Consider the following 22,491-nt stretch of genomic DNA (forward strand, 5'->3'; position numbering starts at 1 on the left):
CCTTCCCCCGCTCACCCCTGATCTTTCTAAAAGAGTCTTAGCGGGGTGGAATGAGAAGCTATAGCTTTGGCCAGCACAGGCCTCCACTTTGGGCTCTCAGTGCTAGACCACCCTCTGTGTGCCCTCTTGGTGGGGATGTTTGCTCTCTGGTGACACCCCTAAGACTGGGCCTACACACAGCACCTGCTCCCTGGGCAGACACCAGCCGGGGGACAGCCCTGCAGGAAAAGCCCTGAGCAACTGGCTGGGGGCTGGGTGTCACCTTTATGAAAGCGCGGTAACTCCCTCTGCCACAGAGGAGTTGGAGGACAGACCAGGAGGCTGATCAGTGCTCCACAGGGCTCTGTGAGCCCCACATGCAGGTACAGCCCAGCTGAGCTGGCCAAGGCTCAGGGAACTGGGGGCCCTCGGGAACCCTGCACCCAGACCACCTCCCCTGCCCATCTCAGCCCCTCTCTCCATTTCTCTGGACAATGTCCCTTTCTTTTCCCATGCTGTCTCTGAGACTTTTCCACTCTCGCAGCTTCCCACCCTGTCTCTGTCTCTCTCTCCCTTCCTTAGCTCTCTCCCTCTCTGGGTCTCTGGCGGTGAGGGTCTCTCTGTGTGTCTCCCATCCTATGTGTCTCTCTTTGTCTCTGTCTGCCTCTGTCCCTGTTGTCCCATCCAACATTCATTCTCTGGGCAGTGAGTGGGGGGTGGAGGGGAATATAGGATTCTCCCCCTTGACCTACCTCCCCCACCCCCCACATGTCCTCGCTCTCCTTAGGTTCTGCCTTCTTTGAAACCTTTGCCCTGAGAGGGAGAAGGATGGGTTGTTGCCCCCGGGGAAGGGGCAGGGAGGGCTGGCTGGGAGGAGAGGGTCCAGGTCCAGGCTACAAGGTGTCATTCCTGGGAGCATCAGGTTTCAGACCCCAGTGCTGACTTCCATTTTGGGGACCCTCCTGCAGCCACCTCTCCACCACCCACATTCTGCCTTGCCACCTATCTTCTCCCCACTGTTCATCTTCTCCTCCCTGCTGGTCGCCTCACGCTTCACCCCGAGATTCACCCTCTCCCCACGGGGTTCGCCAACCCTCTCCCCACACAGTTCACCACCTTGTCCCCACAGTCCACCTTCCCCTGCGGCCCACCTCCCTCTTCTCTCCTTGCCCTTTCTCATCACCAGGCCTCAGGCCTCTCGTGTCCCTGCATTTCTGTGGGCGTTGTCCCTACACTGGGTCCCCAGCCTTCACTAAGTGCCGCTGCTGTTGGCTGACTTCCAGCCAGCTGTCACCTTGTCATCACTAATGGAACGAGAAACCGGGGCTTCATGAATTCTGAAAAAGACCTACTTACGTCGGTCGTAACAGGTGACTACACCCGTTAGTGGGTGTGTGGAGGGAGTACTGTGTGGAGGGTCGTAGTCTCAGAAGATGGTGCTTAGGGACCAGGGAGGGTCTGGCTGTTGTGTGGTCCTCTAGGGTTTGCCTCTGTGCTCTGGGACCTGGTGGTGAGGTGGTCCGGCTGCCATGCAGACCTGTGGTTAGTCTGTTGTGGGTGGGGGTCTGACTATTGTGGGGTCCAGTTCTTGTGAAGATTTGGGGGTGGTTGGGGTCCGGTGTCACTGCTGTGAGGTTCAAGTGGCCGTGCTGATAAGAGTGAATGGTTGTTTCAGACAGTGTGGCAGACCTCCACTGTGGTTTGCTGGAGCCTGTCGTGTGTGGGGTTGTAGTTCCTGGGTTAGTGGCCATCACCTCTCTCTCTGCTGCTCCCTCTCCTTCTCTCCTTCCCTCTCTGCCCTTCCTGCTTTCTCTGTCCATTTCCTTCTCTCCTCTCTGTCTCTCTCCATACCTACCTCTCTTTGTGCCTCCATATTGAACTTTCATTCAAATGTTAACCGAGCAATTACTTTGTGTTCACCATCTGGCTGCTGGGGTACCTGGAGGCTCTGGGTCCTGCTCAGATGGGAAGAGGAGGTGGGACATCCCCATCTACCCCAGATGGGCCCCAAGGGTGGTAATGTCTGGTTTATGCGGAGCAAACAGGCTGGATGTTTGTGTCTCAGAGACCTCCCCTCATCCTGGAAAGTGTTCATTCCCCAAGTATAAGTCAGGCATAGGCTGAGGAGCTATGGTGGATGAATTGACTCTCTCCTACAGAGAGGGTTAAGGACCTTGAGAGAAAGAACCAGTCAAGCAGCTATTGAAATGAGAGAGCATATGAGGTAGAGGGAACAGTCTGTGCAAAGGCCCTGGGACAGGCCTGGTGAGTTGGGAAAACATCGAGGAGGCCCTGTGGCTGGAGCAGAGTGAGTGACAGCAGGTGGGGCATCCATGGGATGGGCAGGTTGTATAGGGCCTAGTGAACCTCAAGGAGGACTTGGGCTTTTACCCTGAGGGAGGTGGGAGCCACTGGGGCTGGACATTGGTGAGGCTTCCTAGACAAGCCAGCTCCTGCCCCAGACATGGCTACCAGCACCACGCCCCTCTTCATTTTATCCAATTTTTAAATTGTGGTGAAATGCATGCAACATAAAATTTGCCAGCTTAACCATTTTTAAGTGTGCAGACCAGTGGTATTAAGTGCATCCACACTGTTGTGCAGCCATCACCTCCATCCATCCCCAGAAGTTTTCATCTTCCCCAACTGAAATGCTGTCCCCATTAAACACTAACTCCCCATCCCCCTGCTCCAGCCCCTGGCTCCTACCATTCAACTTTCTATTTCTATGAAGCTGATTTCCATAGGGACCTTCTCTAAGTGGATTCCTACAGGGTTTGTCCTTCTGTGTCTGGCTTATGTCACTGAGCATAATGTCCTCAAGGTTCATCCATATTGCAGCAGGTGTCAGAATGTCCTTCCTCTTAGGGCTGAGTAATATTCCATTGTGTGGATGGACCAATTGTGTTTATCTGTCATCTGTCCATTGAGACTTGCGTAGCGTCTGCATTTGATCTACGATGAATCATGCTGCTACAGAGACAGGTGTACACACAGGTGTATAAGAGCCTGCTTTCAATTCTTTTGGATACATATCCAGAAGTGGGATTGGGGGATCATACTGTAGCTCTATTTTTAAATTTTTTGTGGGCACTCTGAACTGTTTCCCACAGTGGCTGCACAGTGTTACATTCCCACCAGCAACTCGCGGGGGTTATGATTTCTCCACATCCTCCCCAGCACTGGCTATTTCTGAGGCGATTGGTTTTTTATAGTAGCCATCCTCTGAGTGTGGGATGGCATTTCTTTATAATTTTTATTTCATTTCCCTAATGATTAGTGATGTTGAGCATCTCTACAGGTGCTCACTGGCCATTCATGTATCTGCCTTGCAGAAATGTCTATTCAAGTCCTTTGCCCATTTTTATATCACGTTGTTGTTGAGTATTAAAAGATATATATCCCATGTACAAAGACTGTTAAATCACCTTGTTTACCCACATCTTCAGAAAAAAAATCACTTCTACTGTTGTGGTAAACAACCTGCCTCCCTATTTATAATGGTCTGGCCCTCTAACAACTTCAGCGCGAAATTATAGCTAATTTGCCTACAAACATCAAGTGGTCATAATAATCTGGCCACTCACTGTATATTCTGGATGTTAATTCCTTATCAGATATCGAATTTGCAAACATTTTCTCTCATTCTGTGGGTCGCCTTGTCACCCTGTGGGCAGTGACTTTTGATAGCACCACTCCCTTTACAGCTAGGACAGTGGCAGCTGGCTCAAGGTGAGATCTAACCCGCAGATCCAGGCTTAACAACCACCACCAGTTCCATTCCAGTGGCTACTGGGGCCAAGTCGGCCTGAGGGGCAGGCCTTCCTAAATCAGCCTGGGATGTGGGCACTTCCCCTAAAGCAGGGGTCTCTTCTACGCGCGATTGTCATTTGGGGCTGATACTGCTTTGTCCTGTGTAGTAGAGAGAGTTGGGCAGCATCCCCGCCCGACCCAGGAGATGCCAGTAGCATCCTGCCCTTGTCGTCACAACCAAATACGTCTCCAGACATTGAAAAATGTCCTCCGAGAGAACCTCGGGCCTAATCTGGAGGGAGGTGGGAGGCTCTGCAGGGAGGAATCCAGGAATGGGGACACTAGAATGGGGCCCTGGGCGTGATGGCAGAACCTAATGCCTCCCTCCTTCATTCTACAGAGTTTATCAAGCACCTGGTTTGTGTCAGGCCCTGTGGTGGAGATACACTGGGGAGAAAAACAGAGGTCTGGCCTCATGGGAGAAAGAGGGATGCTAGTCAATTAATTACAGGACTGAATGGGAAATGACAGGGATCATAAATGCTGAGAAGCACACACACCTGGTGTTCAGTGAGTGCAGAATAGGGGCACCTCATCCTCCGGAAATTCTGTTTCTTCGTTACTAATGTTGTGGCCTCACCCCATGACAAAGAAACAGAATTTCCGGAGGATGAGGCCCAGAAACCAGGATTTTAAAAAGATTCCCAGGTGATTCTAATGTGCAGCCAAGGTTGAGAACCGCTGTCCTAGAGAAACTGCAATCAGAGGATGAGAACCAGGGAACGAGGGGAGGCGAGGAAGAGCGGTCCAGGCACAGGACTGCACACGCCGAGCCTCTGTGGTGAGTCAGGAGGCAAGAAGGCCAGAGTGGTTGGGGCGAGAAGGGACCAGCTCCCTGTAGGCTCTGCAGGGCCTCATGGGTGGGGCGAGGGAGCGTGGTCTGGATCCGTTGAGGGTTTTAAGCTGGAAAATGACATAAGCTGTGGTGAAAAGATCCCTTCCGCAGATAGTGCCGGGCAGGACCAGGCACCAAGAAACGGTTATTATGACGTAGTGGGTGTTTGGGGGACCCAGAGAACTTACAGAGTCCGGTCCCAGCTTCATGACATCTCTGAGAACCATGGTACGCTCAGGTTTGGGGTGAGGGCTGGGAAAGTGGGGTACATGCTTTGAGTGCAGTTTGGGAGGTGGGGGAGGCAGCCATTCCTGGGGGTGGGGGCAGGGCTCCCAGGACCAGAAGCTGCTTGTCTCAGCACAGTCCTGGGCCCATTTCACAGGAGGAAGACTGAGGCGCTGGCCTTCATGGCACCAAGTCCTGAGCCAGCAGCTGCATCCTGGCCTCAAGGTGCCTTTGGGACTTGCCACATTTCCAGCCATGTCTCAGGGCTTGAGAGGATGGGCTCTGGGTCCAGCTGCCCAGGTTCCATACCCCTCCATGAGCAGCTGTGTGACCCTGGGCAGACACTGTACCTCTCCGAGCCTCTGTGGCAAAAAATGGGAGAGTCTGCGCCTCAGGGAAGATGTGAGAATTAAACAACATCCTTCACATTCGTTCATTCACTCACTCGACAAACAGGTACCAAGCACCTACAGTGTGCCAGGTGCTGTTCTAGGAACCAGGGACACAGATGGGCACCATCACCTTCCCCAGGGGCTGCTGTTCTAGTGGCAGAGACAGACCCTAAGCTACAAATTAAAAGGTAAGGAGGTGATACGTGCCCCAAATAAACACAAAGCAGGAAAAGGGCAGAACATGAATGGGGCTGGGAGTGTGGGTGGTGATTGGCCCAGGGGTCAGTGCAGGCCCTGCTGAGGAGGCGAGGCCTGAAGGAGGTGAGGACAGGGCCGCATGACTATCTGGAGGAACAACATTCCTGGCCAAGGAAGTAGCACATGCAAAGGTCCTGAGGTAGCACTGTGCCTGGTGTGTTGGGGGAACAGCGAGGAGGCCCATGTGGCTGGAACGGAGTGAGTGAGAGGAGGCACAGCCATGAGGCTGTGTAGAGTCCCATGGGCCTCGATGAGGTCTAGCCAGCAGCAGGGGTGTTTGGAGACTGAGGTGCTTGGAAGAGAGACCCCCCAACCAGGGCCTGAGTGGGAGCAGGGGCTGCAGGGGTCCTGGCCTTGTCTGGACACGGGGCACCTCTGAGCTTCCTTCCCTGAGTCTGCGACGTGACTGGGGCCTGGTGTCCAAACCTCTTCCTGGGACACCGCCTCTGGGCTGGGTAGGGGGCCTCAAGCTTCTGTCAGGCAGATGGACCCCAACCTGCCTGACCACCGAGGATCTGAGACTCCTCTTATTTGGAGGATGGTTCTGGTTTGGGCTGGAGGAGGGGGATGTAGAACAGTAGGAACATGCCTGGCCAGGGGCTGAGGAATTAAAGTCCCTGAGATGAATTTTGTTCACTGAGTTTCAAGAGGTGAATTTCCATCAATCTGATACTCACTCATGACCTCATCCTGCTATCAGATCAGACCCTGTGAACCCTGGGACCTCTCTGAAGATCATGGAAATCCAGAATGAAACACCTAGTACATGTCGGGGCTAAGCATGTACCTGGGTTGTTTACCAGCAGGCACCAACCTTGTACCCACTTGACAGTTGTAAAGACTGAGGCTCACAAAACAATGTCACTCAGAGTGTGACATTGAACCAGCAGGTGTTGCTGGCTTCAAACACCCTGCTTCCAGGCCCCAACCTCCATCCCCCATTATCAGCCTGTTCCTGGCTCTGGGGACTCCAGCTGGGCTGTGGTCTGGGCTCAGAGTCACCAGTGGCTTCTGGCCTCTCCATGTGCCCCAGGAGGAAGCCAGGGAGGGGGAGGGCCACCAATCCCAGGGGCCTTGCATTTCCCCTTGAAATCTGAGTACTCTCAGAGGGCTCTCAGTTTTAGAGATTGGTTTCACTGGGGCTTCTATGAAGCAGGGGTTCACTCAGAGTGAGAGTGCAGGGCCCCGAGGCTCCATCGGGCTCCCCGAACCCCGTGAGAGTGTAGCCTCTTGAGATTCCTCGGCCCTTCCAAGGAAGGGCTGCCTAGGGCCCTGGGAACAGACCCTGCAGGTCCCTGTCCTCTCTAGGAGCTTTCCTAGAGGAGAGGCACTTGTAACAGCTTGGGGAGAAGGGCACCTTCTTCATCCTGGGCCCCCTGAGCCTGGGCAGGGAGGTTGGTGAAGTCGGAGAGGAATTTAGGGAAGCAGTTTCTGACCCCCCAATTGCACAACCCCTGTGATATGGACACTTCATTACCTCTCAGAGCTGCCTTGCTGGATTCGTTAGCTGGAATTCTTAGAAAATTCTTAAAGTTCTTTCCGATGCTGCTCCCCACTGCACCTCCATCCTCTTCTCTGTGGTCCTGGCTCCAAATATTTTACACCTCCTGTATTTACCAAGTGCTTATCCTGGAAAAGTGTGGGCATGGTGGACATGGACCTAGAGTGATCACTATAGTGTAGGTGAAAACGCAGAGTGCTGGGAACCCAGAAGAGGCTCCTGGCCTAGCTGAGAGGGGTCAATCTGGTGAGCTTCCTGTAGGAGGTAACATCTATGCTAAGTCCTGAAGGAGGGGTAAGATTCAGCCAAGAAAGAGATGAGGAAAGAGAAGAATGTTTCAGGCAGAAGGAACAGCATGTGGAGGTGAGAAAACATCTTTTGCGCAAACGAAAGAGGTTCTAAGTGGCTAGAATGGTGCTTGGTGAGGGATGTTGGTCACGCTGAGGCCAGAATAGAGAGATGCCAGGTGCAGTGATTCAGGTGGGAGGGAAGTGACAACTCATTTCTAAAGAGGTTATGAGTCCACCTTTATGTCATGTTGCCTAATTGCTTTTCCAGGAAGCAATTTACACCTCCACCTTCTAGGTACACAAGTGCCCATCTCACCACATCCTTGTTAGTGTTGAGTTTTATAATTTTAAAAAAAATCTTTGCCAATTTCAGCCAAAGAAACACACCACACAAAACAAAACTGTATCTCATTGTGTAAATGAAAACAAGTGAGTATTTCTCTGGTAAGGGTTGGGGGCGGGGGTTGGGGGGGTGAACAATTTTTTAGATGTTCATTGGCCACCCCAAAGCCGCCTCTTGCCTGTGAATGTTAGCAAGTCTTAGACCCAATGGAGAGTTTGTGGTCATTTTAGTTCCCCTTTTAGCACAAAACAAATGGAAACCTGTAGGCTGCCCTCTGGCCAAGTGGGTGGGGGAATTGTGAGGCAGCCTACCCACTCTCTTTTTATCAAATTTAAATGTTTAATTTTTTATTACAGTTGACATGCAATATTATATTAGTTTCAGGTGTCTAGCATAGACACCTTCAAGAAGTCTAGCACCCACCTGACACTATGAATAGTTGTCACAATATTATTGACTATATTCCCTAGGCTGTACTTTACATGCCCGCAATTATTTTGTAACTATCAATTTGTACTTCTTAATCCTTTCACCTTTTTCACACAGTCCCCCATCCCTGCTCCCACCTGCCAACCATGTTTTTTTCTGTGTATCTATGAGTTTGTTTCTGTTTTGTTTATTTTGTTTTTTAGATTCCACATATTAGTGAAATTATATGATGTTTGTCTTCCTATCTCTGACTTATTTTACTTAGTATAGTGCCCTCTAGGTCCATCCACATTGTCCCAAATGGTAAGATTTTATTCCTTTTTTTTTTTTTTTATGGATGAGTAATATTCTATTGTATATGTGACCACATCTTCTTTTTTCAGTTATCTATTGATTTACATTTAGGTTTCTCCCATATCTATTGTAAATAATGCTGCCAGGAACCGAGGGATGCTTACGTCTTTTCTAATTAGTGTTTTGAATTTTTTCAGATAAATACCCAGAAGTGGAATTGCAGGCTCCTAGGGTAATTCTATCTCTAATTTTCTGAGGAAATGCCGTACTGTTTTCCATAGTGGCTACACCAAGTTTCAATCCCACCAACAGTGCACGAGTCGAGGGCTCTCTTTTCTCCACATCCTTGCTAACATTTCTTGTTAAGTGCGATGTTAGCTGTGACTTTGTCATCTATGGCCTTTATTATGTTCAAGCATGTTCTCTGTATTCCCAATTTCTGAGTGTTTTTATCATACATTGATGCTGGGTTTTGTCAAAACCCTTTTATGCATCTATTGATATGATCATAAGATTTTTTATGTGGTGCATTATGTTACCTGATTTGTGGTGTATTATGTTACTTAATTTTGTTTGATATTGAACCAAACTTGTATCCCAGGAATAAATCCCACTTAATCATGGTGTATGATAATTTTAATGTATTTCTGAGTTCAGTTTGCTCATATTTTGTTGAGGAGTTTTGCATCTATGTCCATCAGGGATACTGGCTAATAATTTTCTTTCTTTGTAGTGTTTTTATCTAGTTTTGGGGCTAGCAAAATACTGGCCTAATAACAAAAGTTTGAGAGTCTTTCCTCCTCTTGAAATTTTTGGAATAGTTTGAGAAGGGTAGTTACTAGTTCTTCTTTGAATGCTTGGTAAGATACCTGTGAAGCCATCCAGTCCAGGACTTTGTTAGTTTTTTTTTTTATTATTACTGCTTCAATTTTGTTGGTTGTAATAAGTTCTATTCAGATTTTATATTTCTTCTTGAATCAGTTTAGGAAGATTGTGTATTTCTAGGAATTTCTCTATATTTTTCAGATTGTTCAATTTGTTGCCATAAAATTGCTTGTAATATTTTTTTTACAACCCTTTGTATTTCTCTGGTGTTAGTTGTTACTTCTCTTTCCTTTCTTATTTTATTTATTTGGGTCCTCTCTTGTATTTTCTTGATGAGTCTGGCTAAGGCTTTACCAATCTTTTTTATCTTTTCAAAGAACCAGCTCTTGGTTTCACTGGTCCTTTGTATTGTTTTAGATTCTATTTTGGTTATTGCCACTCTGATCTTTATTATTTCCCTCCTACTCACTGAAGGATTTATTTGTTGTTTTGTTTTTCTAGTTCCTTCAGTTGTAAGGTTATACATTTATTTGAGACTTTGTTTTGATTTCTTTGAGGGAAGCCTGTATTGCTATGACTCTCTGACTTATGACTACTTTCACTGTGTCCAATAGGTCATTGTGTTTTCATTTTAATTTGCCTCAAGGTGTCATTTTATTTCTTACTTGATCTTATTTTTAACCCACTCATTGTTTAGTAGCATGATATTTAGCCTACATGTATTTCAGCATTTTTCAAGTTCTTTTTCTTTTCATTGATTTCTAGTTTCATGCCACATGATCATAGAAAATGATTGATATTATTTCAATCTTCTTAAATTTATTGAGACATTTTTTTGTGGCCCAAAATGTGATCTATCCTGTAAAATGTTCTATGTGCACTTGAAAAGAATGTATATTCTGATGCTTGGGGGTGAAATGCTTTAAAAATATCAATTCAATGCATCTGGTCTAATGTGTCATTTAAGACTGCTGTTTGTTTCCTGGTTGATTTTCTGTCTGGAAGTTCCATCCATTGATGTCAGTGGAGCCTTAAAGTCCCCTACTATGACTATATTTCTTTTGATCTTTCCCTTTAGTCCATCAGTATTTGGTTTACATATTTAGGTGATCCTGTGTTGGGTGCATAAATGTTTATAAGTGTTATACCCCCTTGTTGGATTGATTCTTTTTTCATTATGATATATCTATCTTTCTCTCATTTTATAACCTTTGTTTCTAAATATAATTATTGCCATTTTCATTAGTATGAAATGTCTTTTTCCATCCCTTTACTTTTTTTTTTTTCTTTTTTTGGTTCCTCAGAGCTTTTACATTTTTTTAAATTAAATCTTTATTGTTCAGATTATTACAGTTGTTCCTCTTTTTCCCCCCCATAACTCCCCTCCTCCCAGTTCCTGCCCCACCCTCCGCCCTCACTCCCCACCCACTGTCCTCATCCATAGGTGCACGATTTTTGTCCAGTCTCTTCCTGCATCTCCCACACCCCTTTCCCCCCCAAGAATAGTCAGTCCATTCCCTTTCTATGTCCCTGATTCTATTATAATCACCAGTTCATTCTGTTCATCAGATTATTTATTCACTTGATTCTTAGATTCACTTGTTGATAGATGCATATTTGTTGTTCATAATTTGTATCTTTACCTTTTCCTTCCTCTTCCTCTTCTTTTTTTTTTTTTTTTTTTTTTTTTTTTTTTTTTTTTTTTTTTTTTTTTAATTAAATCTTTATTGTTCAGATTATTACATTTGTTCCTCTTTTTTTTCCCCCCCCATAACTCCCCTCCTCCCAGTTCCCTCCCCACCCTCCGCCCTCACTCCCCACCCACTGTCCTCATCCATAGGTGCACGATTTTTGTCCAGTCTCTTCCCACATCTCCCACACCCCTTTCCCCCCTAAGAATAGTCAGTCCATTCCCTTTCTATGTCCCTGATTCTATTATAATCAACAGTTCATTCTGTTCATCAGATTATTAATTCACTTGATTCTTAGATTCACTTGTTGATAGATGCATATTTGTTGTTCATAATGTGTATCTTTACCTTTTTCTTCCTCTTCCTCTTCTTAAAGGATACCTTTCAGCATTTCATATAATCCTGGTTTGGTGGTGATGAACTCCTTTAGCTTTTCCTTATCTGTGAAGCTCTTTATCTGACCTTCAATTCTGAATGATAGCTTTGCTGGGTAAAGTAATCTAGGTTGTAGGTTCTTGGTATTCATCACTTTGAATATTTCTTGCCACTCCCTTCTGGCCTGTAAAGTTTCTGTTGAGAAATCAGCTGACAGTCGTATGGGTATTCCCTTGTAGGTAACTGGGTTTCTTTCTCTTGCTGCTTTTAAGATTCTCTCTTTATCTTTTGCTCTTGGCATTTTAATTATGATGTGTCTTGGTGTGGTCCTCTTTGGATTCCTTTTGTTTGGGGTTCTCCGCGCTTCTTGGACCTGTAAGTCCATTTCTTTCACCAGGTGGGGGAAGTTTTCTGTCATTATTTCTTCAAATAGGTTTTCAATATCTTGTTCTCTCTCATCTTCTGGCACCCCTATAATTCTGATGTTGGTACGCTTGAAGCTGTCCCAGAGGCTCCTTACACTATCCTCGCATTTTTGGATTCTTTTTTCATTTTGCTTTTCCGGTTGGATGTTTTTTGCTTCCTCGCATTTCAAATCATTGACTTGATTCTTGCGCTCCTCTGGTCTGCTGTCGGGCGTCTGTATAATATTCGTTATTTCAGTCCGTGTATGCTTAATTTCTCGTTGGTTCCCCAATATAAGATCGAGGGTCTTATTAGTTTTCGTGTAGATCTCATTAAGTTTATCGACAGCTTCTAAACAGTTCTTGAGGGACCTTAAAAGTGTGGTTCTGAACTCTATTTCTTCCATTGACAATTTTGTCCTGTTTCTTTGTCTCCGCATTTTGTTATGCTTCCTTGGTGTACCCCCTAGTGGTCTTTGTTCGAAGTCTTATAGTTAAATCTTGATTGTTGTAGCTAATTCCAGGGAGGGTTTGACCTCCAGGCCAAGTGGCTATGAGAATCAGCTGTGTCAGCAGTGAGAGAACTTCTGTCCTCTAGGGAGGTGCTAATCTAGCCTTTGCCTGAGGCTATCCGGCAAATGCCTTCGCCTGAGGCTATCCGGCAAATGCCTTCGTGCAGGGCTTGGGCGGGGCGGGTCGCACAGGATCAACAGGGTGGGCCGGAGAGAGCAGTTATGGCGGCTCTCAGTCCTGTCCCCAGGGGCTCTGCCTCTCTGAGTCCCAGCACCCGCTGCAAAGCTCGGAGAGAAAGCTGCACTCGCTCTGACCGAAGCCAGACAGTCCCGCTTCTCCCGTTTGAGTCTGGGTCCCTAAAGACTCGCCCGGATCTGGTGCTCAGAGTCTTCGACTCCCTCCCGATTGAAAACAACAACCGCGCCCTCCGCTGCCAGCCCGCTCCGCGCACTCCGCACCTCAGAATTTGACTTCACCACTGCGCCTCCTCTGAGTGTCCGTGTGCGTTTCTCTTTCCTCCTAGTTGTAGGACTTCCACTCAGCCAGCGTTTCTGTGGTTCTGGGTGATGTCCGTTCCGTGTTTTAGTTTCACTTTTGAAGTAGTTGTTCAAAGCAGCAAACTCCGGCGTTAACCTATGCCGCCATCTTGGTTCTCTCCTCCGGTGAAGAAGCCAGGTTCGGTCTTTTTTTTTTTTTTTTTTTTTTTTTTTTTTTTTTTTTTTTTTTTTTTAAATATATTTTATTGAGTTTTTACAGAGAGGAAAGGAGAGAGATAGAGAGTCAGAAACATCGATGATAGAGAAACATCGACCAGCCGCCTCCTGCACACCCCCCACTGGGGATGTGCCTGCAACCAAGGTACATGCCCTTGACCGGAATCGAACCTGGGACCTTTCAGTCCGCAGGCCGACGCTCTATCCACTGAGCCAAACCGGCCTCGGCCTCTTCCTCTTCTTAAAGGATACCTTTCAGCATTTCATATAATACTGGTTTGGTGGTGATGAACTCCTTTAGCTTTTCCTTATCTGTGAAGCTCTTTATCTGACCTTCCGTTCTGAATGATAGCTTTGCTAGATAAAGTAATCTTGGTTGTAGGTTCTTGGCATTCATCACTTTGAATATTTCTTGCCACTCCCTTCTGGCCTGCAAAGTTTCTGTTGAGAAATCAGCTGACAGTCGTATGGGTACTCCCTTGTAGGTAACTGACTGTCTTTCTCTTGCTGCTTTTAAGATTCTCTCTTTGTCTTTTGCTCTTGGCATTTTAATTATGATGTGTCTTGGTGTGGTCCTCTTTGGGTTCCTTTTGTTTGGGGTTCTCTGCGCTTCTTGGACCTGTAAGTCTATTTCTTTCACCAGGTGGGGGAAGTTTTCTGTCATTATTTCTTCAAATAGGTTTTCAATATCTTGCTCTCTCTCATCTTCTGGCACCCCTATAATTCTGATGTTGGTACGCTTGAAGCTGTCCCAGAGGCTCCTTACACTATCTTCGTATTTTCGGATTCTTTTTTCATTTTGCTTTTCCGGTTGGGTGTTTTTTGCTTCTTCGCATTTCAAATCTTTGACTTGATTCTTGCGCTCCTCTGGTCTGCTGTTGGGAGTCTGTATAGTATTCTTTATTTCAGTCGGTGTATGCTTAATTTCTAGTTGGTTCTTTATCACAACATCGAGGGTCTCATTAGATTTCTTGAGGATCTCATTAAGTTTATCGGCGGCTTCTAGACAGTTCTTGAGAGACCTTAAAAGTGTGGTTCTGAACTCTATATCTTCCATTGACAATTTTGTCCTGTTTCTTTGTCTCCGCATTTTGTTATGTTTTCTTGGTGCACCCCCTAGTGGTCTTTGTGCACAGTCTTGTAGTTAAGCCTTGATTGTTGTAGCTAATACTAGGGGGGATTTGACCTCCAGGCCAAGTGGCTGTCCATCCCTTTACTTTTTGTCTATATGTTTTTTTATCCAAAGTGGGTCTCTTATAAACAACATATGTAAGGGTGTTGTGGGTTTTTTTATTCATTCAGGTACTCTATGTCTTTCTTTAATATTTTTATTCATTTTTAGACAGAGAGGCAGGGAGAGGGAGAGAGAAAGGGAGAGGGAGAGAAAGAAACATTGATGTGAGAGTGAAACATCGATCAACTGCCTCCTGCATGCACCCAACTGGGGATTGAGTCTACAACCTGGGCATGTAACCTGACCAGAATCAAACTGGCAATCTTTCGGTGCATGGGACAATGCCCAACCAATAGAGCCATAGTGGCCAGGGCACCCCATGTCTTTCTATTGGAGCATTTAAACCATTTACATTTAAAGTGATTATTGATAGGTATGTAGTCAGTGCCATTTTAACATTTGTATTTATGTTCTTCCCCCTCCCAATCTTTCTTTTTAAAGAAGCCCATTTAATAATATGTCTTATAATACTCATTTGGTACTGATGAACTCCTTTAGCTTTTCATTGTCTGGGAAACTCTTTATTTCTCCTTCAATTTTAAATGACAACCTTATGGGTAGAGTAGACTTGGTGGTGGGTCCTTGCTTTTCAACACTTTGGATATTTTGTGCCAATTCTTTCTGCCTTGCAAAGTTTCTGTTTAGAAATCAGTTGATAGTCTTATAGGAGCTTCCTTGTAGGTAACTAACTGACTTTCTCTTGCTGCTTTTAAGATTTTCTCTTTGCCCTGGCTGGTGTGGCTCAGTTGTTATAGTATCAGCCCATGCACCAAAGATCATGGGTTTGATTCCTGGTCAAGGGCATGTACCTGGGTTGCAGCTTCAATTACTGGTCACAACCAGGGCACATGCAGGAGGCAACGAATCAATGTATCTCTCTCACAATCGTGTTTCTCTCTCTCTCTCCCTCTCTCTTTTTCCTCCCTTCATCCCTTCCACTCTCTCTAAAAATCAATAGAAAATATATTCTCAGGTGAGGATTAACAACAATTAAAAAAAGATTCTCTCTTTTTCTTTAACCTTTGGCTTTTTAATTATTACTAGAGGCCTGATGCATGAAAATCATGCACTTAGCGGGGAGTGTCACTCAGCCTGGCCTATGCCCTCTCATAGTCTGGGAGCCCTCAGGGGATGTCTGACTGACGGGGGAGCAGGCCTAAGCCATCAGTCAGACATCCTTAGCACTAATGCAGAGGCGGGAGAGGTTCCCGCCACCACTGCTGCAGCTCCTGTATTGACGTCTGCCTCCTGGTGGTCAGTGTGCATCATAGCAACTGGCCGTTCTGCCGTTCAGTCAATTTGCATATTAGCATTTTATTATATAGGATGTGACTTGATGTGGGCTCTTGGGGTTCATATTGTTTTACCTACTCTTTTTATATTTATTTTTTCCTCACCATTTTTTCTGACCTTAAAAATGTTTTTTATTTTTCTCTCTCCCCCATTTGTAGCTGAGTCACCAAGTGACTATAGTTTTGTTCTCATTAGGGTTCTTTGGCCTCAGAGAAAAGGGTTTTCTGGGATGCAGAAAAGTGTTCCATGTGAGACCACCTGAATATGCCTGGTTTCTTGTACATGCAACTTAATATTTAATTCTCAAAACATCTGCATGTGATGGGGACCCCTGAGCCAGTTTTATATGTGGGAAATCTAATACTTAGAGATGTTAAGTCACCCATTCAGCATCCCATGGCCAATATTAGCCATTTCACTCAATCAGCTCTTCTGATATTAACATTCTGTTTAATTAAATTCTAATTTGGAGCAGGGGAAGCCTGGCCATTTTTTCCACATCCATTGTCCCAACCTGAATAGTCTGAAAAAGAAAGCTCTCTTCCTCATTAGGGAAGATCTGTGAAGTCCACCTCAGCAGCAACCTTATAACACAGGCAAAGAAGAAAAAAAAAAAAAAAACAGGAGAGAAGGGGAAACCACAGAACACTCTTGGAGAGCCACAAATGGCCTCCAGGCTCATCTCCTGAGTGAGAAATTAGGTCTTGGCTTTTAGAACCTGGGCTCCAGGTTTGGGGTTCATCTCTGCCACTAAAATCCCATGTGACCTTGGTAAGTCCCTTTCCAGATCTGGGTCTTGGGTTTCCCTTCTACTAGTCAACCCATCACTTGAGTTTTGTAGCAACTATATTTTTCATGTCATGGTTCTAACTGGTTCTTATTTATATCTACTTGTTTTTGTTTTATAACCTCCTATTCTTCTTTTATGGCTATTATTCCATCCTTTATATTTTTGAGTAACTTGACCTATTTTTGCACTGGATTTTAATATTGTACAGTATTCTCTATTTCCTCTGGTATCAGTTCTTCAAGTTGGGGAGTTTGTGGGAGCTTCATAAAGTAGTTGTGAATTTTTCATCTCTTTGATAGTCTTCTGAGAGTGTGTGCTCTTGACCTTACATATTAGGTGGCACTGCACTTCCATGGGTGGGGCACCTTGCCATTGGGCACATCTGCTTTGGTTCTGCTTCCTTCTCACCTTCCTGTCTTTTTTAAGAGTTTGGGGAGGAGGGAGGCAGTTTCAATGTGTATTTGATCCACCGCCTTCAAAGGAAATCCAGTTTTGTCATCTATAAACTGACACTGTTGTGTTGGGTGGTCTCTGAGGGTTCTCACAGAAATTCTCAACACAGATAACCACAGGGGTATGGTCACAGAGGTCTAGTGGGAGATAGTTCTAATACCACCACCAACTATAAAAATAGCTGTGTGGGCCATTTTCTATTATTATTACCGTCTCTTCACATATCTGATCTTATTTGTTCTTGACATCACCAATGGTGCTGCTATTGTCCTTGTCTCACTGATGACACATTGGAAGCTCAAGCACACTCGGCTGGAAAGGAGGATTTGAACCCATTTAGAGCAGGATTAAGCTCCTACCTCTCTTCACCCATTGTGTCATCCCAGCAGCTTGGGTGCTCATGTCAGCCCTGATCCATTATTATTAGTGCCGTTTCTGGACACTTTTTTCCTCTGTTTATTTAGAGGTGCTCAATAAACTCAAAACTGTGTCCCCAGCCCCAGCCAGCCAGGTGGCTCAGCTGGTTGGAGCATCGTTCAGTACACAAAAAGATGAAAAGCATTGCAAGTTCCATTCCCAGTCAGGGCACATACTAGTACCTAAGTTTCTGGTATGGAAGGTGGCTGATCAATGTCTCTCTCTCTCTCTCTCTCTCTCTCTCTCTCTCTCTCTCTCATCAATAAACATATACTCAGGTGAGGATTTAAGCAACAACAAAAAAGAGTGTGTCCTGTCCTAGCTGGTTTGGCTCAGTTGGTAGAGCATTAGCTCACAGACTAAGGGATCCTGGGTTCAACTCCAGTTAAGGGCACTTGCCTTAGTTGCAGGCTTGATCCCCAGCCCTGGCTGGGGCATGTGCAGGAGGCAAACAATCAATGCATCTCTCTCACATTGATGTTTCTCTCTTTCTGCCTCTCCCACTCCCTTCTACTCTCTCTAAAAACACCAATGGGAAAAAGTGTCTTTTGGTGAGGATTAACAACAACAAAAGACTGTGTCCTCAGTGTAAGAAGTGGGAAAAGTGTGTTAGAAAAGGTGTGGGCTCTGGAGTCTGGCTGTGCTGACACAGGCAAGTCACTTGACCTCTCAGAGCCTCGGTTAGTGGTGAGTGCAAATGGTGACATTGCTTGTGCCTGACACAGCAGGGGCTCCCTAAGCTTTCCTTGGAGGAAAGCAGACTACTAGTAGAGTAGTGATGAGGGAACATGAGCATTGATGCGTCAAGTTCCAAAAGTGTTTTCGGGGCCAGAGGGAGGAGAAGGTTTTCATGGGCACAAAGAGAGAGTGAATTCCAACATGGAAAGGTTCCGTGAAGTTGGATATTAGCTCCATTCCAGGAAGGCTTTCTTGACCTTGACAGCTTACCCAGCCTCACAGGGCTGACTTCAGAGTGAATGAGCTCCCTGCCATGCAGGGGAACCAAGCAGAGCTTTGATGGCCACTGGTCAGGGAGGCTGCAGAGGCTGATGGGGCTAGTTTGACTGGGCCATCTTTGGGGGATACCCTTTATCTGTTTCCTCACCCACTGGACGCTGTTTCACAAGGAGCGTTCCCTACCTCACCGCCCCCCATTAGCCCGGCCTTTCTGTGACCACAGGAAGGCCCAGCCCAACCCTCACTGCGTCTTCTCTAAATAAACTCGGGCAGCTGAGCTATCTACTTCGCCATCTCCCTAGAGGTGTAGGAGGTGGTGGTTAGGGGACCTCTGGCCAAGCCACAGAGAGGAGTGACTCAAGCAGAGAGACAGCCTGTCCCTCCTCTATCTGACCATCACCCCATGCACAGACTTCTTCCTTGGGCAACTGCTGGTTTTGAATTGGCTTAACAGAACCCTGTTCTGTGTCTCCCTCCCTTGCCAGCCCAGCTGGACCCTGGTCCAGTCATCTCTGGGCTTGTTTGCCACCCTATTATGTCTTCTAAAGGCAGGTTGGTGCCTCCCCAGGGCCCTGACACGTGTCTTTGACCTCCATGCTGATGCACATTAACTTCTGGGCTCTGGTCAGCATCCTTGAAGTTAGAATGGTGGTCAGTACCCTGTCTGAGGGCCCCCCAGGACAGGGCCAGGAGGGTGACAGGAGGATGCTATGGCTACTGGGACAAGGGTGCTGAGTGAGAGCTGGTCTGGGGATTTATTTTGGCTGGGGCTTAGATGAGCTGTGAGGGTGGTGAAAGACCCAGGCTCAGCCCCCGAAGGAAGAGAGAACCCATTCAGGCTTATTGCACTCCATTCTCAGGGTCCTGCCCTTGAGCATTACTTTACCTGCTCATTTGTTCCCTCACTCACATTTCACTCATCCTTTCTTATAAAAATTAAATTTATTGGGGTAAAAATGGTTGGGGTGACATTTTTATTCAAATACTCATGCATTCATTGGTTCATGCAAAAACTATTCATGCATTCATTGGCTCATCCAAAAATATTCATGCATTCATTGGTTCATTCTAAAAAACATTCATGCATTCACACACTGGTTTGTCCAAAAAAAATATTCATGTAGTATCTTCCTCACTTGTTTATTTTCATCCTCTGTGGGAAGATGGGTGTGAACTGAGCAATGCTTTTAGGAATCTAAGAGATTCACACTTTTATAAGCCTATGCCAGAATTCTAGGGTTGCAATCTGTGTGTGTTTGGGGGGAGGGGGATCCTCTCACATGACTAGGAGTTTTCAAGGGGGTCCAGGCATGGGTACTGTTTTCCACATGGCAACACCATTTTTCATTGCCACCAACAGTTCACAAGAGTTCTAATCTCTCCACATCCTGTCCAACACTTGCTGTCTTCTGATAGTAGCATCAGGTTTATTGTGAGGTGATATCTCATTGTAGTTTAGAATTGCACTTCCCTAATGATTAATGGTGTTGAACATTTTTCCATTGTCTTACTGGCCATGTGTAAATCTTCTTTGATAAAATGTCTCATCAAGTCCTCTGCCCACTTTTGAATCAGGTTTTTGTTGTTGTTGTTGAGTTTTAGGAGTTTTCTATGTATTCTGGATGTTAATCCCTTATGCAATCTGCAAATATTTTCTCCTATTCTGTGGGTCGTCTTTTTATTTTGTGAATAGTATCTTTGATGTACAAAATTAAAAAATGTTTATGATGTCATATTTGTGTGTTTTTCTTTGTTACCTGTAGGCACAATATTACTTCTTTAAAAAAATATCTGTCAGTGAATGAATAGAAAGTTAGATGGATGGATGAATGAGTGAATGGTAGACAGATGATTGTACGGATGGAGGGGGGATAGGTGGATATTTGAATGAGTGTATGGAGAGATAAATAAGATGGTGGGTGGGTGGGTAAATGGACAAATGGGTGGATGGGGAGTTGGCTGGGGGGTTGGTAGAAGAATAGGCAAATGTAGAGTTGAGTGAGTGGATGAGTCAATAGATGACCCCATGAATGGATGGGCAGGCATAGAACTGGTCACAGATGGAGACCTTGGTATACAAATGGGCACAGATCCGATAAATTGTGAATTATTTTCTGACCCCAACTTAACCTAGGTTAACTCTGGACAATTCTCTCTTTCTAGGTTCAGGCTTTCTTCTGCTCCCTCCAGAGCCTCTACGAACCTCAACCTGGAGCTCAGATTGAACTGTGCCCTTGGTTTGTCTGCTGACCTTCTCAGGGGTAAGAAGTTGGGAAAGAGCCTGCACCCTCCCAAACGTTACAGTGCCTGCTGGCCCTCCCTGATGACTGTGGTCGCCTTTCCCAGCCAGTGCCTTCTCTCCAGCAGCCTCATCCACACCTCCATCAGGCATCAAACTATCCCAGGAGCTCCCCTCTCTCAAATACACCCCTCTCTGCCCCCACACTGGTCTCCAGACAAATTCCCCTTGCACCTGCACCCCTCCCCCACTGGGAAAGGTGGAGGGCAACTTAGAGGTAGGGATCCTCCAGGCCAGCCTCCTGCTCCAGGCCAAGACCTCTTCCCTGTTCCTCAGGTCCCCCAGGCAGCCATGGATCTGAGTCTCTTGGGCCTGCCAGATGCACTCCAAGGTCGCAGCAAGATCCTGCAGGGAGCGCGGGGCAGGGGCCCGGTCTTGCGTCGGCAGCGGGAGTTCCTGCCAGAAGAGAAGAAGGACACGGTTTACTGGGAGAAGCGGCGGAAGAACAACGAAGCGGCCAAGAGGTCCCGGGAGAAGCGGCGTCTCAATGACCAGGCCCTGGAGGGCAGGCTGGCCGCGGTGCTCCAGGAGAACGCTCTGCTCAGGGCTGAGCTGAAGGCTCTCAAGCGTCACCTTGGCCTCCTGTCTCCAGCCGGTAGCGCCCGGAGCCTGCCCTTGCAGGCCCTGCTGTGGGCGTCCCCTTGGACGGAACACCCCCTCCCTGGGGCTGGACCACTCCCATCTCTGCCTGGCTCCCATGGCTGCCTCTTGAGGCCGTGCTGCCTGGATGCTGGGGTTCCAGGATGCCAGGCCTGCCAAGTAGCTCACAAGTGGACTGGCCTGGCCACTTCCTCCAGGTTCCCCCAGGACCCTGCCCCCGCTGACCCCAAGAGAATGGATGTGGCCTTGCAAGCTGCTGTCCCAGCCACCTTCTTCAGCTGTCACATCCTGGGTGGGCATGGGGGACCCCCACCTGAGCTCTGGCCCTGCTGGGGGCTATGGTCTCCTGTGCAAACTGGTTGCCAGGCTTCGGGGTCCTCAGAGGTGTTGCTGACATCCACTGCTGGTCCCATGGGGTTGCCATCCGGGATGGCTGGCTCCACCCCAGGGAGCCATCCCGAGGGTCCTGCTCAGCCCTCCCTGCCCCATAAACTGCGCATCAAGTCCCAAGCCGCTGGCAGAGCACCTGGAGGCTGCAAGGGCGGCCAGGGACCCCTCTGAGGGCTTTCCCTGGGCAGGGCCAGGACTGCAAGGCCGGGGGGAGTTGGGGGGAGGGTTGGGGTTGAGCATGGGTTATCAGGGGGGATGAATGGCTTGGCCTTGACCCAGCCCCTAGTACTGGGCAAGGCCTGTGAGAAGCAGGGGTGAGGGGCTGATTGGGGAGTCTACTTCTCAGTGACCAGGCCTCTAGAAGGAGGGTATGGGGTACTATCTTGGATCATACCATGGCTCCCGTCCTGTGTAAAATATGTGCTTTGGGTAATTACTTTTCCTCCCTCCCTCCCTCCCTTCCTTCCTTCCTTCCTTCCTTCCTTCCTTCCTTCCTTCCTCCTTCCTCCTTCCTCCTTCCCTTCCATCTATCCATTCTTCCATTTGTCTATTTTTCCATTCATTTATTCATTTAATCGCTCATTTTTGTACTCGTTTGTTTATCATTTGTTCATTGATTCAGTCTCTCACTTATTTACAATTCACTTGTCCCCACATCCACCCACTTATGATCTTTGTGCTCCTCCCTCTGTGCTCAGCGTAGTGACAAGTAGGAAGACACCCTCCTGGCTTGGGGGTTCCCGTTCTGAGCGTGGTGATGGTGGTTTGGGGACAAATACACTGAGGACCATGCCGAAGGAGGAAGGAATGTCTCAAGATGTCCCAATTCTCCTATCTTTGTGTTCTCTTGGCGGTTCGCTTGCCACCTACTTTGGGGATCAATTCTCCTACTCCAGTGCCTGCCTCTGTGTCTTGGGTCAGGACTGTGAGTTGCCGGAAGAGGTGGGCAGTGTCTGCGGGGGCCGTTTCCTCTCTCCCCGGCTGCTTACTGCCCAGCACACACACTCCCGCTGGGAGAGAGAAGGGACCACTCTTCGGGAAAGGTTCCCCAGGGACCCCGAAGACCCAGAGCTCATCAAAGCCTTATCCCAACTCAGTTTCTCACTCAGGCCCCTCTCTTTAAAACAACAACAACAACCCACATAGTTTTAAAGCTCTTACAGGACTCTGGATAAAAA

The 22,491-nt window shown here is 47.1% G+C and overlaps 1 protein-coding gene across 1 annotated transcript; it reads left to right on the top strand.

Annotated features, from left to right (window-relative positions):
- Nucleotides 1–302: 302 nt before the first annotated feature.
- On the top strand, nucleotides 303–21,490 carry NFILZ (NFIL3 like basic leucine zipper). Its single transcript, XM_059695249.1, has 3 exons — nucleotides 303–362; nucleotides 20,188–20,285; nucleotides 20,600–21,490. The coding sequence occupies exon 3, from the start codon at nucleotides 20,615–20,617 to the stop codon at nucleotides 21,482–21,484; it is 870 nt and encodes a 289-aa protein (XP_059551232.1). The 5' UTR covers nucleotides 303–362; nucleotides 20,188–20,285; nucleotides 20,600–20,614; the 3' UTR covers nucleotides 21,485–21,490.
- The last annotated feature ends 1,001 nt before the right edge of the window (nucleotides 21,491–22,491 follow it).

Source organism: Myotis daubentonii, chromosome 5 (genome assembly GCF_963259705.1).
Source record: "Myotis daubentonii chromosome 5, mMyoDau2.1, whole genome shotgun sequence".
Taxonomy (NCBI): Eukaryota; Metazoa; Chordata; class Mammalia; order Chiroptera; family Vespertilionidae; genus Myotis; species Myotis daubentonii.